At 38.7% G+C, this 15,613-nt stretch overlaps 8 protein-coding genes across 8 annotated transcripts; 3 read left to right on the plus strand and 5 right to left on the minus strand.

The window, feature by feature from the left end:
* Positions 1-239: 239 nt before the first annotated feature.
* On the minus strand, positions 240-3,866 carry RAD9 (chromatin-binding protein RAD9; the record flags this gene model as incomplete). The annotated part of the gene is made up of 1 exon (XM_037289790.1): positions 240-3,866. The coding sequence occupies one exon, from the start codon at positions 3,864-3,866 to the stop codon at positions 240-242; it is 3,627 nt and encodes a 1,208-aa protein (XP_037145685.1).
* Positions 3,867-3,983: 117 nt separating this feature from the next.
* Positions 3,984-5,515, plus strand: ADY4 (Ady4p; the record flags this gene model as incomplete). The annotated part of the gene is made up of 2 exons (XM_037289791.1): positions 3,984-3,996; positions 4,080-5,515. The coding sequence occupies 2 exons, from the start codon at positions 3,984-3,986 to the stop codon at positions 5,513-5,515; spliced, it is 1,449 nt and encodes a 482-aa protein (XP_037145686.1).
* Positions 5,516-5,594: 79 nt separating this feature from the next.
* On the minus strand, positions 5,595-6,791 carry SPR28 (septin SPR28; the record flags this gene model as incomplete). The annotated part of the gene is made up of 1 exon (XM_037289792.1): positions 5,595-6,791. One exon carries the CDS (start codon positions 6,789-6,791, stop codon positions 5,595-5,597), a length of 1,197 nt encoding a protein of 398 aa, XP_037145687.1.
* Positions 6,792-6,995: 204 nt separating this feature from the next.
* Positions 6,996-8,255, minus strand: BUR2 (Bur2p; the record flags this gene model as incomplete). Its single annotated transcript, XM_037289793.1, has 1 exon — positions 6,996-8,255. The coding sequence occupies one exon, from the start codon at positions 8,253-8,255 to the stop codon at positions 6,996-6,998; it is 1,260 nt and encodes a 419-aa protein (XP_037145688.1).
* A 421-nt stretch (positions 8,256-8,676) lies between these two features.
* On the minus strand, positions 8,677-10,065 carry MFB1 (Mfb1p; the record flags this gene model as incomplete). The annotated part of the gene is made up of 1 exon (XM_037289794.1): positions 8,677-10,065. The coding sequence occupies one exon, from the start codon at positions 10,063-10,065 to the stop codon at positions 8,677-8,679; it is 1,389 nt and encodes a 462-aa protein (XP_037145689.1).
* Positions 10,066-10,725: 660 nt separating this feature from the next.
* Positions 10,726-12,738, plus strand: GTB1 (Gtb1p; the record flags this gene model as incomplete). The annotated part of the gene is made up of 1 exon (XM_037289795.1): positions 10,726-12,738. The coding sequence occupies one exon, from the start codon at positions 10,726-10,728 to the stop codon at positions 12,736-12,738; it is 2,013 nt and encodes a 670-aa protein (XP_037145690.1).
* A 548-nt stretch (positions 12,739-13,286) lies between these two features.
* On the plus strand, positions 13,287-14,483 carry HG535_0F04780 (survival factor 1 family protein; the record flags this gene model as incomplete). Its single annotated transcript, XM_037289796.1, has 1 exon — positions 13,287-14,483. One exon carries the CDS (start codon positions 13,287-13,289, stop codon positions 14,481-14,483), a length of 1,197 nt encoding a protein of 398 aa, XP_037145691.1.
* A 44-nt stretch (positions 14,484-14,527) lies between these two features.
* Positions 14,528-15,556, minus strand: UCC1 (Ucc1p; the record flags this gene model as incomplete). Its single annotated transcript, XM_037289797.1, has 1 exon — positions 14,528-15,556. One exon carries the CDS (start codon positions 15,554-15,556, stop codon positions 14,528-14,530), a length of 1,029 nt encoding a protein of 342 aa, XP_037145692.1.
* Positions 15,557-15,613: the final 57 nt, after the last annotated feature.

Genomic DNA, 15,613 nt, shown 5'->3' on the forward strand with positions numbered 1-15,613 from the left:
ACGCATGAGAAGCTTAACTATAAACTAACCTTTGTACTCTATATTTTTATACAGCAACTTCTTTAATGATTTTACTAGTACTAAAAACTTTTGATATTCTTTATACTAGGCAATATATACATTTATTTATGCGCCAAACGGAGAGTTTTTATTAATTACAGATATTGGAAGTTCCTTATTAGCCTTATTGATAAAAATCATAATAAAAAATAATGGATACATCATTATTTTCATCACTCTTAATTGAAATATCCAGTATTCTCATTGATAATGGTTTGAATGAGCCATTCTTTGGTTTCAACATGGATGGTTGATATATCGTTACGCAAATAACCTACAGATATTGAGAGCTTCCTTCTTAAATCATTTAAAAAGGAGTTGGATTTTCCACCGTTGTCATTCATATATATTAGAATTTGTGAATTCTCATTAGTCTTTCTTGCTATATGATCAAATCTTCGAGTAAAATGATCTGAGATTTCTAATGCATTCCCTTGCTCTGAGACTTGATAAAGGGTGGAAACACCGAGACAACAAAACGCGAATTTGACGAAACTATCCAATTCAGAGCGTCCATAGACCACAACAATAAATTTTTGCATGACTGTCTGCAATCCTCTTATTTGTTCGTTTAGTCTTTTACCCAGAATTAAATTCTCATGAAAATGGAAGATATCACTAGATTTTATGACTCCCCCGCCCCTGCTTGAGCTGATTGATAACCTATAACTTTCCCCAGAGGGCAGTAAGTATTGGTGTATAGCATCTAAAGCTAGCGTATTTCTTCCGATACAATGTCTAACAAATTTCCAATGCAAAGTGGGCCATCGGAGTGCTAGCGTTTCCAGATATTTCAGACTCCTTGAATGCTGTGTGGTGAGCAAGCAAGCAAATTTATACTGACTATATTTCATGCTGTTCTCTAGGTGTATTTGCAAGTCATATTTGAGTTGCTTAGACGCAGCATCCTGTACTGGCGAACCGATCTTAAATATACTGGAAAATCCACCATCTAGGACTTCTCCACCGAGTGAAGTCACCACCTCGGTCAGTTCCTCTCTTTCCTCACTAAAACCGGTGAAAACAAATAAGCAACCTTCAAATATTCTCCCTTCAATTTGATCTCTGCAAGACTGACTGAATAAGGAGCTTTTCGTCTTACCGTTGGGTTTAAGCGCAGAAGTCAATTCTACATCTTGGGTATCATCTGCATCGGATTCCTCCTTATAAATAGGGTGGTCATCAGAGCACACATTGCTTTTGAACTTTCGTGGCGAAAGCTTCAATGTGTTCTTTCTACCTCTGATGGGGTGTTGCAAATCTCCATGAGCCATTGTACGAGCTTGCGATCCCTGTTGCAAGATGACCTTCGGCCTTTTGGTCCACTCCTTCAAATCAATAGTAACTTCTGCCAGCCGTCTTACTATTATTTTCTTTGCCAGTTTCCCAGAGTTATTTTTCTTTTTTAGATGAACCGTGTCAAACCCACGTATACACCTTATTGTACCAGGTTCATGAGAGATGCATTCTAAACCAATAACAATATACTTTCTACTTTTTATATCGACCACGTCCCCAATTCTGATGTCAAGGTAATATATATCATCATTTTTTGTGAGTGATGTACCCGTATCGAAGTATACCCAGCTTTTATCTGAGTTCACATCGCTCGATACTATTCGACCGGGATAATAGTTGTAATCCAAGCTGTACTGACACCAGACAGCATCTTCGAATTTGATATCAGACTTTGAAAGGAAGTCTTTCTCCTCACGTAAAACTTCTTTTGGGAAAGTCATAACTGTTTCTTGATCATGAATGCTACGGTGATTGGATACCTCCATATCCGAACCGTTTTGATTGTTCGAGTACGAGAAATCTTTTAAAAAATGATCACTCAATTGTCTGCTTGTTTTCCCACCTGAATTCGCAATTTTGCGTACTTTCTTTCTTGAGAGAGACCTGTTGTGTTCGTTATTGAAAGTGGGTCGTAAAGATTCACCATGAGGTCTTTTCAAGAGACTATCCGTTGATGCGTCCTCGGTACCTGTAGTGCTCAAGGCGTCCCAGCTGTCGAAGTTGGATACTTCAATTTCTTGAGTTCCCTCCACCTCTTCAACTTCAGGTAAGTCTTGGGTATATTCTGTCTCACTTATGACAACATCAAAGTTTCTTTTATCATCCGGTGGAGTAGTCGAATTTCTCTCTTGGTCCGAGAGATTCTCAATTTTACTCAAGATTTTAAGGTGCACCTTGTCTTGATTGTCCAGATTATCATTTACATTGTAAGACTCATTGTTGAGTGCATCAGGGGCGGAAGAGGGTGAAAAATTGATCATTTTATCGTCTTTTGATTTTGTTGGGGAGCTTGTTTCTGGAACTTCCATTATAGGTTCAAATATTATTCTCGTAAGATTGGGCGGCGTATTCAAATCATGTGGAGTTGCATTATCCTGTGATTTGATGATCTGGGTAGAGCACATCAACTCGTTTTCTCTTTGGGTGCTTCCATTCGCATTCGGGGAGGGCATCGCTTGCGATATGTATGATGCTATAATTTGTGTCTCCTCGCCATACTTTAATGGCTCAAGGTCGAACCTTTTGTTCATTCCGCTGGTATCCAGAGAAACAGCAGATTGACTTGAAATATGCTGTGTACCCCCAGTGTTCACTATTTGTGTAGATTTATTACTGTTGAAAATTCCACCTTCAATAGGATGGAGTATCCATGGCGACGGTATGAGGTCAGCAGTGGTATCATCTACTCGAGTACTGTTTACTGATTGATCATGACATTTTGAATCATTGGGGTCATCTAATAGTCTTTCAGAGTATGATAAATATTCTGGTTGCGCACCAGTAGTATGCGTTTGTGAAAAGATACGTTGGGAGTCTGTTAATTCTTTCCTTCCTGTTTCCTCTCTACCTGAATCTCTGACTAACTCTCTATCAGAGGAATAATTGAGAAGCTCTCTTTGGTGGTAAAGCCTCCTTTCAGTCGGTCCAGCCGACTTTGAATCACCAGAAACCTGCCGCTCACATCCTCGCTCTAGATGAATGACAGGGTGCTTTTCTTTCTGTGACACTTCGTAGCGTTCATTCAACGGAGACGCATTTGAAATTACGTGATCATTGCCATCAAATACAGTACAGTCAATTCCCTTGACTAATGGTTGTGCGATGGTTTCCGTATTATCTTGTTTTGAAGCATCAGCCTTGCATGGCTTCATATTAGGCTCCTCGTTAAAAGGTCCTGTTACTGAAAATCTCTCCTCACTATCATTTGCTTCGAAAAAAGGGGGCTCTATCATAGCTTCCGCATTAGATATGAGCTCTGTGCTTGATACTTTTCTAGCGTTTATAGGATATCTCGGTGGATTCCATTTCCTTTGAGACTCAGGCGTATCCTCCAAATGAGAAGCTTCGAATTTTTTTAGCAAGTTTTCCTTTGATGCTGAAGGTCGATTCTTGAAGAACTTAGCAATTTTGTCCAGATTTGGCGTTCGTGTGTTATATCTGACTTCTTTGTCTTTTGCTGTCTCGGTAGGGCTTCCCAAGGGCGGAGTACGGTCATAATCCACAGTTTCACCTTGTGATAGAGATATTTGTGCTGCTATTTTAGCTGGCAAAGACCTTTCTTGAAGCTTCTCAGGCTTGTGTCGCAGTTCTCCATTGAAATTTGCTCTATCATTTGGAATCAATGGATTATCCTTAACACGTTCTGGGCTTGCCACGCGTGTTCGCCCCATGTCTTGCTCATCGCCATAAGCTTCATCCGTCAGCTGAATACCATCTGACATCAGAGAACCTTCTTTATTTAAATTTAATATACATTTTTTTTTTTGGTTTCTTTGTTTAAGTAGCATGAGGTAAGATAGCGCTTCGTCCTGTAAACTGAATCCTCATTTAGGACACAGAAACAATATAGCAGGAAGTACCGCTTCCAACAATCACCAGATAACTAAAGCTCAATGAGGAGCAAGATGATTGATAATGGTAGGAATATCATGATGATGATAAATAAATACCCTTAGAAAGCACATGTTTGGGCAAGGGAAACTAACCATCGAACTCGAAAGACGATACGGAATTACTACTAAAGAACTCAGAATATTTCAATCTAATCAAACATTTTGAATTGGAGGTTGGTTTGCTAACCAACCAATTCAAAATATCATATATATATCAAGAGCAACTCTATCAAGGTATTCTCAATTTAATGTGCTGTTTTTGTCCCCTTAAACTATGGAAACCTCTGCTTGATCGCGAAACAAGCAACTTCTCAAGATTACAAATCGAACGCTTACTTTTTAAGCAACTCATTAAGTATCCGGAGCTTGATTTCGATATGGATGCCAAATTTTTAGCAAAGTCACTTGCTAAAACTCAGGCTGTGAGCGAAAAAGTGTCAATTGCTCATAAGATATCCTTCATGGTTAGGAGTAAAGGAATACTTTCGTTTATGCTATATTTTGACGGTAGAAATATGGAATCTTTCGAAGGTTTTCGCTGGTGCTTACAGCTCCTTTATCATATTGAAAGATATGCGATAGATATACAGGATATTCGGTCTCTTCTTGAAGATTGTCAAAGGATTTTCTCGATATTATGCGCTAAATCCTTAATTAATCGAATCATAGAGCGTGGGCAATTTTTTCCAAATGAGCAGTCCCTTCTGTCAAAGTCAAATGAAGGAGATGTTTTGCAAGGGTTACTTTTCACGATTATGGAATGCACTGAACCTTCGATGATAATTTCAGAGACTCAATTAGAACTTTTTGTACTAAGCAAGTTCTTTGAAGTATTGGGGGATATTGAATCCTGCATGGCTGTTCTAAATGGATTTTTGATCGAATGTATTTATAACGATGGGCCATATAACCTCGCTTTGCGACTTCAGAGAAGCAGTCTCAATGAGATGATTCGAAAGTATATTTTTGGAACAACAATGACTGTTGAAGGTGATCCTACAGTAATGCATCAATCCGGTAAAATTATTGAGGCTATTATTCTCTACGGCGGTATACATATTGATATTTTGAGATTTTTTCATGCAGTTTATGGTTTTTACAGATCGTCTTTTATGGATGCTGTTGATTACATTCCGGAATCTGTTTTGACTAGAGAATGTATTTCAATGGTTGATAATATTATTAAAGAATGGGATGGAATCACATCACAGTGTGATCCTAAAACGGTTCAATTGCCGCAAGTTCTCCTCAGAACAACCGAAGGTAGCATTGTAATGGTGGAGGAGGTTCTGGAAGAGTCATTGAATGAACATAGACACGAAATCACCTCTCTGTTGAGCTCTATTAAGCTACGAACAAAGCGAAGGCTGCTGGGGGAAACGCAGGTACAAAATAATTATTCGATTTACCTGCGAAAACTGGGAGTCGATTGGGTAACTTTATGGGAGCAATCTTATCTTGATAATAATGACGATCTTCCAGCAGATCTTCTCCAATTGGCCTCCGATATCAAGCAATGGTCTTTTGGTTTTCCAATTTCCTGAAACGACATGTATAAGCATTGACCATCTTGTGAATTTCTAAAGCTAATACATAATATTAAATATTTAGTTACACTTTTCTTCATATATCTGTGCCATCTTTTAGTCTTTTCTCCAAAAGCTCGATTTTTTTTCTATATGCTGCAATCATATTATTCTTTTCCTCGAGCCCATCGCACTTTAATGGCACTTCAGCAGGAGATTGTTTTGGAAAGTCTCCCGATACACTGAATGCATTCCTACGTGTCGAATTTGAAATTGAAACAGGTCGATCCATTGTTTCCTTCTGTGCCGACATAAAAATTCCATCCATGCAGTTCTGCTGCTCTGTAAGAGCGCTTGTGCGATAGCTTTCATAAAACACCTCGTTTGTATAGTCCTTGAACACTTCTAAATGAGATCCCAAAAGTATGCCTTTCAAAAAAATGAAATCAGAATTTTTAGGATCCTCCACAATTATATTACCTCCAGGATGTTTTCGAATATGTTGAGTAGGACCTGAGCCCGATGCAGTTTTATCTTCGCTGCAGATAATAGAAAATGGCATTATATCTCTAATATACATTGCCGATGGAAATTCGGTATTTTTGCGGATGCTGCTATTATGATCGATTTCCATCAAGTTGTCTTCCACCGTATCATCTTTGAAATCAAAAAAATTAATCTTATGCGCTGATAAGTCCCGCATTATCAGCTTCTTATTATTTTTTAGCTCCTCTTCTGTAAGTAAATCTGCTTTAGAAATGACTGGGAGCAAGTTGGTTCTCTTTCCTAGTTCCTGCATAAGCCTTATGTCTAATTCTCTTAAACCTCTTGAATTCGCCGTAAGGAAGTAGAGGCAAACATGAGGTCTATTATCTCTGTTCCCGAGATTCCTTTTAATTCGGACTTCTTCACTAAGAATTGATGAAAATTGGGCTTCGAGGTATCCTGCGATTTGTTCAGGCGTTTTCGAATTATTGATATGATCACCACAGCCTGGAAATAACACGATATCAAGTACCACAGGTGAAAATGCGTTATCTTCAAGCTGGACTTTTTCACTTATAACAGTTATTTTGGTCTTACGAAGACTATGGTACGATGTCTCTGACGCCTTAACATCATTGCCAGTTGGAAAAATCTTCTTGCCACAGAGATTGTCCAAAAATGTTGCTTTTCCTGTCCCACTTTCGCCGATAAGAAGAATACAGAGTCTAGTGGCCTTCTTTGCATTTCGACGTTTCCTAATTTCATCCACATTTAGCGTGCGATATCCCTTCATAATCGAACCGATCATTTTTGTATGCTCTTGTTATAACAGAAAAAGAGAAATGCAGATTCAAATTGTTCTCGTATCCTTGCAGCTTATGTTATCAATGATGCCGCATACTCCCTACAAAAAAATACATCAACTGTTATAACGTTTTTTTTTTGTTTTGAAATGACACAAAGTTTCTGATGCCGTCTTTAATAAAAAAATGAAGCAAAAAAAAAAAATTACTTACACCTTCGATTTCTTATTCAATTGGTCAGAATTGGTTTGTGGATCCGCTAGTGATCTCTTTTTTGTGTCATTAACGGTCTTTTCGTACAACTCTTTTATTCTTTTCGATATATGATCAAGTAATTCCTGTCTGACTTCTCCAGTTTTGATATGTTCATAATCGTACGGATTATTCAAAGCCGCAGTGATTTCTTCAGTTTCATTGATATCCTCTTCTATTAAATTTTTTATTTCTTCAGCAGATATCTGCAGCTTTTCCCTTTTATTACTTTTAAGGTCGAAGAAGTTCTCTTCGATGAGTCTGTAATCTGTGAATATCTCTTCGTATTGTTTTGAAGTTACAGCTACAGGAAATTTGTCACGAAAGAAATTTTTTGGATATTTGAACGTTTTGTCAATAAGTTTCTGGTATTGTAATCCACAGTATATTAACGATAGTGCAACAAAGGAGTATCCATCGCATAATAAAGAAACGGGCTGGGTCACTGCTTGGACGATGAAATTTCTGGCTTCTTGGAGTATCTTCGGGAAGACGGTCTTGAACTCTTCCGGCAAATCAAAATCTCTATTAAATCTATAATAACCACTGAACATTTCCTCTATGAGTTCCTTGGGATTTTCAATATTCAAATCGAATCCAAAAGAGCAAAGAATCCTCTTTTCATTACTTACTAGTTTATCTCTAACATCCCATTTGAGTTTGTCCATGTTTTGCTTGGATTTCAAAGTTGTCAGATCTTTTGTCAAAAACTCGCAAGTAGCTTTGACATATGCATCAATGGGTCTATTATTCTCCATGGTCTTACATGCAGTGACTAGAATCGCTTGTGAAATATGAATGCACTCTGGGATGCTGGACGGTAGACCGTATATGAACCAGTATCTGAAGAATAAGATACAGGAGGCGGTATAGGTGTGATCAAAAAGATTCAATTTCTTTTTCAAGGTATAAAAATATATCAAACACTTTTCCATGGATCGTTTCATCTCCGTAGTTTGTTGCGGATCCATCCCAAGCTTCTCTATAATCTCCTTACAGCTGAAGATCCATGGATTCACAGGTGTCTTGATCACATCAGGCCACAAGATCCTCGGTTTGAACTCTGCCTTATTACCCTGAGGGGGAGTTCCTGACATCTGACGAGATTCCAATATGATTTCATCTAGAGTACCTGGGGTTTTCGTACTTTTTTCAAGCTTTGAAACGTCGGCATTACCATTCGTGCCAACTTGTTTGCCCGTCTGATCCACATCCATTCTCTCAACGACCACTCGCAATATATTCGTTTATAGAGGAGTTAAATAAATCAAAACCCACAATGCAATTAAAAAACTTGCGCTGAATTATCACGATTATCCAATGTATTACATCTACGTTATAGTGTATTATTCTCTTTTTTTAACTAGCTGAAAAAAGTTTATTATATGCATGTCAAATGCGTCACGTGGACAAGCCACTAACAATTTTGATGGGAATAACAATAATAATAGTAATAGTAATGATGATAGTAAGAATAGTAATAATAATTCTGATAACAATAATAATAATTATAATAACTGAAATATGTTTCTTATCATTAAAATATATAAAGTTCAAAAGCGTTCCGATTAATCCAAAAAATTCGTTAGTGTCCATAAATATTTGCAGTCAGTTGCCACTACATGAAGTTCTCGTTGCCTACAGTTTTTCGTAGCATATCTTGTTGTCCCCCGTAACAAAAGCGTTGAGTTTACTTCTTTGCAGTTTTCTGCTCTTTAGTCTACTGCTCTCTCTAATCTCCCTGTCTCCCATATTTGACTGTAATCTCAATTCCGTCTCGTTACTCCGCGACGGCACAACCTCGTTCCTATTTAGTCGGGAGGTATGATTTGACATTACCATGTCCTCGAGTTCATTTCGACTAGTTGGAATTCCGGCAATTATCAAATTGCATCTTTCCAATTCTTCAAGATACCCTTTAGAGATGTTTCTTTTAGAACTCGAAAAAGTGTTAGATAAGGAGGATAGCATATTATTGTGACCGGCTGATGTTAATACACCATATGATTTCTTCTTTTTAAGCTTTTTTTGATTCCCTGACATTGCATAATCGTTTGATATGAGCTTTTCAAATAAGGCGGCCTTATCCTTTACTTTATTTGAATTCCTCAATTTAACGATAGACTCTGATGAGGAAGATGTATTTTCATCGGAATTTCCACTATTTAGCTCATCTGAGACGTGTTCCAACTCATAAATGGATGAATGCCAGCCACAGGTCGATAATTTCGGGGGCAGTTCGGAGAATATTGAGTTTGACGAGGATTTTGAATAATCGGATGACGTTGGGGACAAAGTCCTAGGCTGTTTGGAAGTAGTGTCGAATGTTTTTTTATCTTTTTGTGTCGGCGTACCGATATCACTGTCGACATCTTGATCATTTACTGATAAATTTTCTTCCAGTGATATCTCATGTTCTGAATCATCCCATGTCTCCTCATTGACTCTTTTCGATTCTATTATATCATCCTGAGAAGAGGCACAAAGTCTATGAAACCCCTGTAAAATCTCCATGTACGTCATTGCCTCTCGCTCAATGATGCAATTACGGTTTTCCATGAATGTAGTGTTGCAACTTGCAGCATCCCCCGATTCAATATTGGAAGTTTGAATTTCACCCGAACCTTCCAGTACATCTTTAGAAAGCGATTTTGAATAGCTAGTTCCAGGCGAGCTGCGCCACTTTGAGTAACCTAATCCATAATTCTTCTGCACTATTCGTATAGATTCTAAAAGTGAAATGTTATATGCAGTTGTTAACCTCAAAATAACATGTCTGCTTCCGTTGAAAATATCGAAAACGTCGAATATTAGTCGCCTTGTCCACTGATCCCGTCTGCTATGTAGGTTCATTAAAGTATTCGTCAGGAAAAAGTTCTCATTTGCCAATACTCGCAATAACCTGCAACATTTAGCAATACTCTGCAACTGTTTAAGATCCAAAAAAGATAAAATTCGAAATATGACATTCAAAGGTAAATCTGTTAAACCGTGTGGTGATTCATTCGCACATCGATTGCTGTTCATCTTCCCCAATTCCTCAGGAATACAGAAGTGCAGCACTATAACAACAGTTAATAGCTCCAAAAGCAAGGCACTATTGGACGATATCTTGGAATCAATTTTAAGTGATCAAACACTGGAATCGCGACCGTGCGGAAGATACAATATCCACTCTTTAAATTTTTAAGCAATGCGCTTTCACTGAAGCTTACTTGAAAAACTACACCAAAGTAATCCTTCACAGTACAATTCTGTTTCTGCCTCTGCAATAGATTTTTGATTGTCGATTGTTGATGTTGATTCACTTAGAAAACCAGGCTCTGATAACGTCCAGCTATACTTTTGACCTTTTTCGAAAGGATTTCTGATTTTCCTTTCCGCGCTGCTTCCACATAACTTTTGTTTTGGTTTTGCCTTAAAGAGATATTATCACGTGTATGTTTATAATAAAGCTGCTTTAAGGTGCCTTATTAAAGGAATCGAAGGTTTAGAGTTGCATTCCACAGTCCTTCGGATCAGCAACTTTGCCTTTTAGTTCGGCAGTGTCCTAATTTCATGTTTTTTTTGGTTTCGTTGTGTTCTTTTATGAAGCCCTTGAGCATCAAAATTAGGTTGAAGCGCACTTCATTATGAAGGAAGCTACTCATTCGGAGAAAATCTTTGAGCACTTGTAGCGTCCAGAAAATGCTATATCGTACGTTATGTAATAGTTGGCTGCTGATAACGATCGCAGCTGTTCTGGCAGAGAACTCTGATTTGGCAGCAGATAACAGTGATCTAAGGATCCATGGCGTTCCTCCAGAAAAGCAATATCTTTACCAGCCAATTGAGGGAACTGGGGGCAAATGGGCGTGTTTGAATGACCCGCAGAAGTTGATCGATATATCTAGAATCAATGATGGCATATGTGATTGTACCGACGGGTCAGACGAGCCTGGGACCGGTTCATGTGGTGACAAGGGGCCAAGCTTTTATTGTGCCAATGAGGGGTTCCTACCCAGGTATATTTCTCAGAGCATGGTTAATGATGGGGTATGTGATTGCTGTGATTGCTCTGATGAGCTGTTATCGCCGGTGAAACCATTTTCACACAAAACTGACTGCATTACCTTGAGTAGCTCGTTTGATAAGCTGGTGCAGGAGGAATTGAGAGAGTATAAGGACGGACTGGGCGCATTGGAAAAAATGCAGACCAAAGAGAGCATAGAGGATTCAAAAATTGTCACCGAGAATCTGTTCGAGGAGATAGCGGTTTTAGAACGAGACCTACAGGCAAACGAACTAAAATTGAATAGTACCAAGGACAAGTACAAAGAGCAACTCAAAAACAACAACCCTTTGTATTACGAGTTTCAAAGGTTGAACGAAGACTATATTTCGCATGTGATTAACGCATCGTTTATTAAAATCATTGGAATGAGCGAGGCATATGAAGAGCTGATTCAAATTCTGAATAATTTGAAAGATTCGTATACCAAGTCTTTGAATGATAGAGTAGTCAATTCAAATGTTAAGAAATATAATTTCATGAAGAATCAGCAATTGAAAAAGTTGAGCATTGATTCAAAAGTTGAGGAAGATCAACGCCAAGAGTTGATGAATTTTTTTAGTGAAGAATTGCCTGCCACCTTCATGGAGGGGAAGATTGATCAACCACCAACGTATCTTCGCGGAAAAATGATCTTTGTCGACGTCCTGATTACGGGTAGAACGGAGTATACTAGCACTGTACTGGACGCAATCAGAAAGCTGTCTGAACTTCTGAACGATATTTCGGAGAATTACAATGTGAATTATCAAGATGCTGCTGTCAAAAAGTCTGTTGAGCTATACGCGAACTGGTTAGGTAATCACGCTTCTCTTGAAGAGGTTCAATTACCAGAGAAATTTACAAGCCAGTTCACCGAATTGAAGCAGTTTGTTGAAGCTAATTCGGTGCACATCTTAACATCAGGCTCCTTGGAAAAGAATTCTCTGGATGCGAAGAATATCGGCAATCACTTAAGATTTCTTTTGAGTAAAATTAAGCAATTCTTTAAGCAAGATTTAAGACATCAAATCGAAACTTGCGAGGAAATCAACACTCAATTAAGGGAACAGCTCGAAGAAAAAAAATCAAAATTTGCGTCACTGAGAGAAACACGCTACGGTAATCGTAATGCATACATTCAAAGATTGATATCAACAGGTGCCATTGAGTGCATTCAAGGCTCTCTCTCAGGCTACCTGTACGAGATTTGTCTCAACCAGGAAGTCAGTCAACGTGAACTTGCACCGCCACACCGAGCTGTGACTATTGGTAAATTCCAACACATTCAGTTCGACGATGAGCAGACCCGTAAAGAAAAGTACATGGAGCATCTCAGAATCAAGTACCCCGATCAAATGGATTTGATGACAGAACTCGTTAGTGAGAAAAACAATATTCCGGAATATATCTTCGGTAACTTGCACGACATGAGCAATGGCTTAGCTATAAGATTTGAGGACGGCAGCAAGTGCTGGAATGGTCCAAAGCGCTCAGCGACCGTTTTCGTCGCCTGTGGCTCCACTGTCGAAATTATAAATGTCTATGAGACTAGTAGGTGCAATTACGGCATTGAGGTGAAATCGCCCATCGGCTGCAATCCTCATTTCAACGGATTCTCTGAAACTTTCTCAGAGCCCAGCAGCCACCCTGTTGTCGCCACAGATTAGATACTTTAAACGCACTTATATAATATCTACATTACAACACATCCGCCGTTCAGCTGGCTTTACCTTACGTGTTTACCCACGCAAAGCATCCGTCTTTACGTACAAACTACACAATGGATCTGCAGGTGCGACTGCAGGTGCGACTGCGAGTACAGCTGCCGTAAATCAGCACCATGCCGCTCTTTCTATTACAATTCACTGCGATAATACACGAAAACTTGTAACTTTATAAAATTTTCGCGTATCGAAATGTAAGCGAAGGAACAAACGGCAAAGTTGAAGATTCGTTGACAAGGGCTCAAACAAAGTCCCTCGAAAAGCCAGACACCTTGAGCCCTCAACGAGGAACGGAAAAGAAGTCCACAAAAGCTGGAAAGGTGGCTTGCCGACAAGCTAAGGCTTGAAATTATAAAAATGAAGCAAGTGAACGAGCAGAATGTATGATTGCGGGCTTTAGGTTTAGGTTTAGATTTAGGTTCTTGGTTCTAAGTTTTACAGATATGGGTGGAAAGTTTCTGTAGTCGCAACAGGTACAATATCAAGGCATTATGCTTGGCAAGAAGGACAAGATAAAGTTTGCACCTGTGCAGGAGGTCAAATCTGAAAAGGACTATAGCATCGTTAATGACATCGAGCAGCTAGAATGGTACGTGAAGTCAAAAAGCAAGTCGGCGGGCAGAAGTCACAGTTTCATGAAAGCGGTGAAGAAATCGGTGGAGACGAATATTGAGACGCAGACAGTGTATTTCACGGATCTGGCAAGCGGCAGATGTGGCTTCATACAGGTCTTGTACTCGAGTGTCATGGGAGGGATCTATAAAGGCTTTCAGCTGAACTTCAAGATATTTCGCAGTCGTGACGTTGGCAAAGATGAGGAAAACATTGATATATGGGAAAGTTTCAAATTGGGCGATATTCAGGAGTTTGAGGGGCTTAAATTTGTGTCTCCAGAGTTGAACTTTGAATTTATACCAGCTTCGCATGATGATGAAGTCATAGCTACACTGAAAATAGATGTTAATATGCCGCAAAATGGCTCCGACAAGCCAAGCTTGAAAATTGATCTAATGATTGATCTTTACCAAGGGTTCACGATTAATCCGAACGGATGCAATTATTACTTGGAAAAAGGCATCAGCAAGGAAGAGCTAAAACAAAGGAAATTTCAATCGAAACGAGTGTTAAGACATCTTTTTGTACCAAGAGTTAAATGCCACGGGTCTATTGAGTATAAGAGCAAGGCTGGAGCGACAGTCATTCTGGACTTGATAGGGGTACCCGGTTCATATATAGATGCCGTGCAGGGATTGCCGCCCAATAAAGCGGCTAGAGCATGGAATTTTCTTTGTTATCAAGATGCGAAGCGTTCACTCATTTGCATGGAATTTACTACTACTGAGGAGTATAATGCTACAACGGTTACGATATGGTGTTCAACGAATGATCACAAAATTGAAACTGTTGGGTCAAGTATAAATAATGTCCCCGTGAAATTTGGTGCTACAAGAAAGGATGATCTCAACGGTTGGTCATATCCGACAGGTATTAACTTTCCATTGGATTTTAGCGAAGATAAATTACGATTGGTCAACAGATATGATATCATGGGAGAGCTACCGTACATTGTTAAATCATTGGCAGAAAATGTTGCAAAAATTAAACCATTCATTTATCAGTATTGTCAAGATTCGAATTACAAAGATGGCAAAGGTATATCAATTGTAGAGAGTACTTTTATTTCATGAATATAGTTACAGAAGATAGGTAATAGTAGTATTTAATATTAATTTCAAAATTGCAAATGAGGGGCCCTCCAATCAGGCAACATTTTTTCTCTGTAGAAATCTGATCTATCTTTTGGATACTTCCAGTTGAAATATCTTGTTGGTCTAGAGTCCAAATCAAAATAAGGTTCGATATTTGGCTTGACAGAAATATTCTTCTGATTTGTATCTGAATTACGAAATTTTTTCGTAAATTTAACAAGCGACTTAGATAACGATGTTTCCAACGGATTGAAAATTGCATCCTTGTATTCTTCGTCAATATGAAAAAAAATCCACGGTTTATTCCTCTCATAACTAACAAAGTCATAACCTAAAAATATCAAATCTGAATGTTCAAAATAAGTTGGTGGCGTCATAGCCCTTTCCACCAATCTTATTTCGAAAGGCACCAAAAGAGGTTTCACAGCTGCATCCGATAGTTCAAATTTAGGTACGTTCCCCATATTAAAGCAGTAGATTCCTGGTTCTTTTATAAAATCTCTGATATTTGTGGGCATGCTAATTGTTCTGTACTTATCATACGGAGAAATTCTGATCTCCGTGACCAATGTGGCCAATCTAAAGGTTCCTTCTAAGCTTCTAATGTGGAACCACCCATTTATAGGAATCTTAGTATCATTACTGCTGTACGGAAAAGTGGATCTACCCACAAATATTGGTCTATGATAATCTAGAGAATCTAAACTCCTTGTAAGATTTGAAATATTCATACAATTTAACGTGCAGTTCAAAATATTGAATATGAGTTGCCATGAATCCTCAATAAAGGGAAGGCTGGTGGACACTATTTTCCTCGCATCCTTACGCAAGAAATTAAGACTCTTCATGTAGTTCCGAATATCGTCCTCACAGCATTCCCAAAACCGATTGCAATCTTCTAACGACGTAGTAGATCGAAGTAAACCTAGTGTTTTCTCTCGATAGAGCTCGTTGTTTAATCTATAGAACTGCCTGCTCACGCCCTTTGATGTAGGGCACTCGCCCACAATTTCCAGCAAAATCTCAACAGGTAGATCAGTTACCGAAAGCATCCCACCTATCGCAACCCTTAGAGCTCTTCATCACCTAGAATAACACTGAAACTTTAA

This window comes from Zygotorulaspora mrakii, chromosome 6 (genome assembly GCF_013402915.1).
Source record: "Zygotorulaspora mrakii chromosome 6, complete sequence".
In the NCBI taxonomy this organism is placed as follows: domain Eukaryota; kingdom Fungi; phylum Ascomycota; class Saccharomycetes; order Saccharomycetales; family Saccharomycetaceae; genus Zygotorulaspora; species Zygotorulaspora mrakii.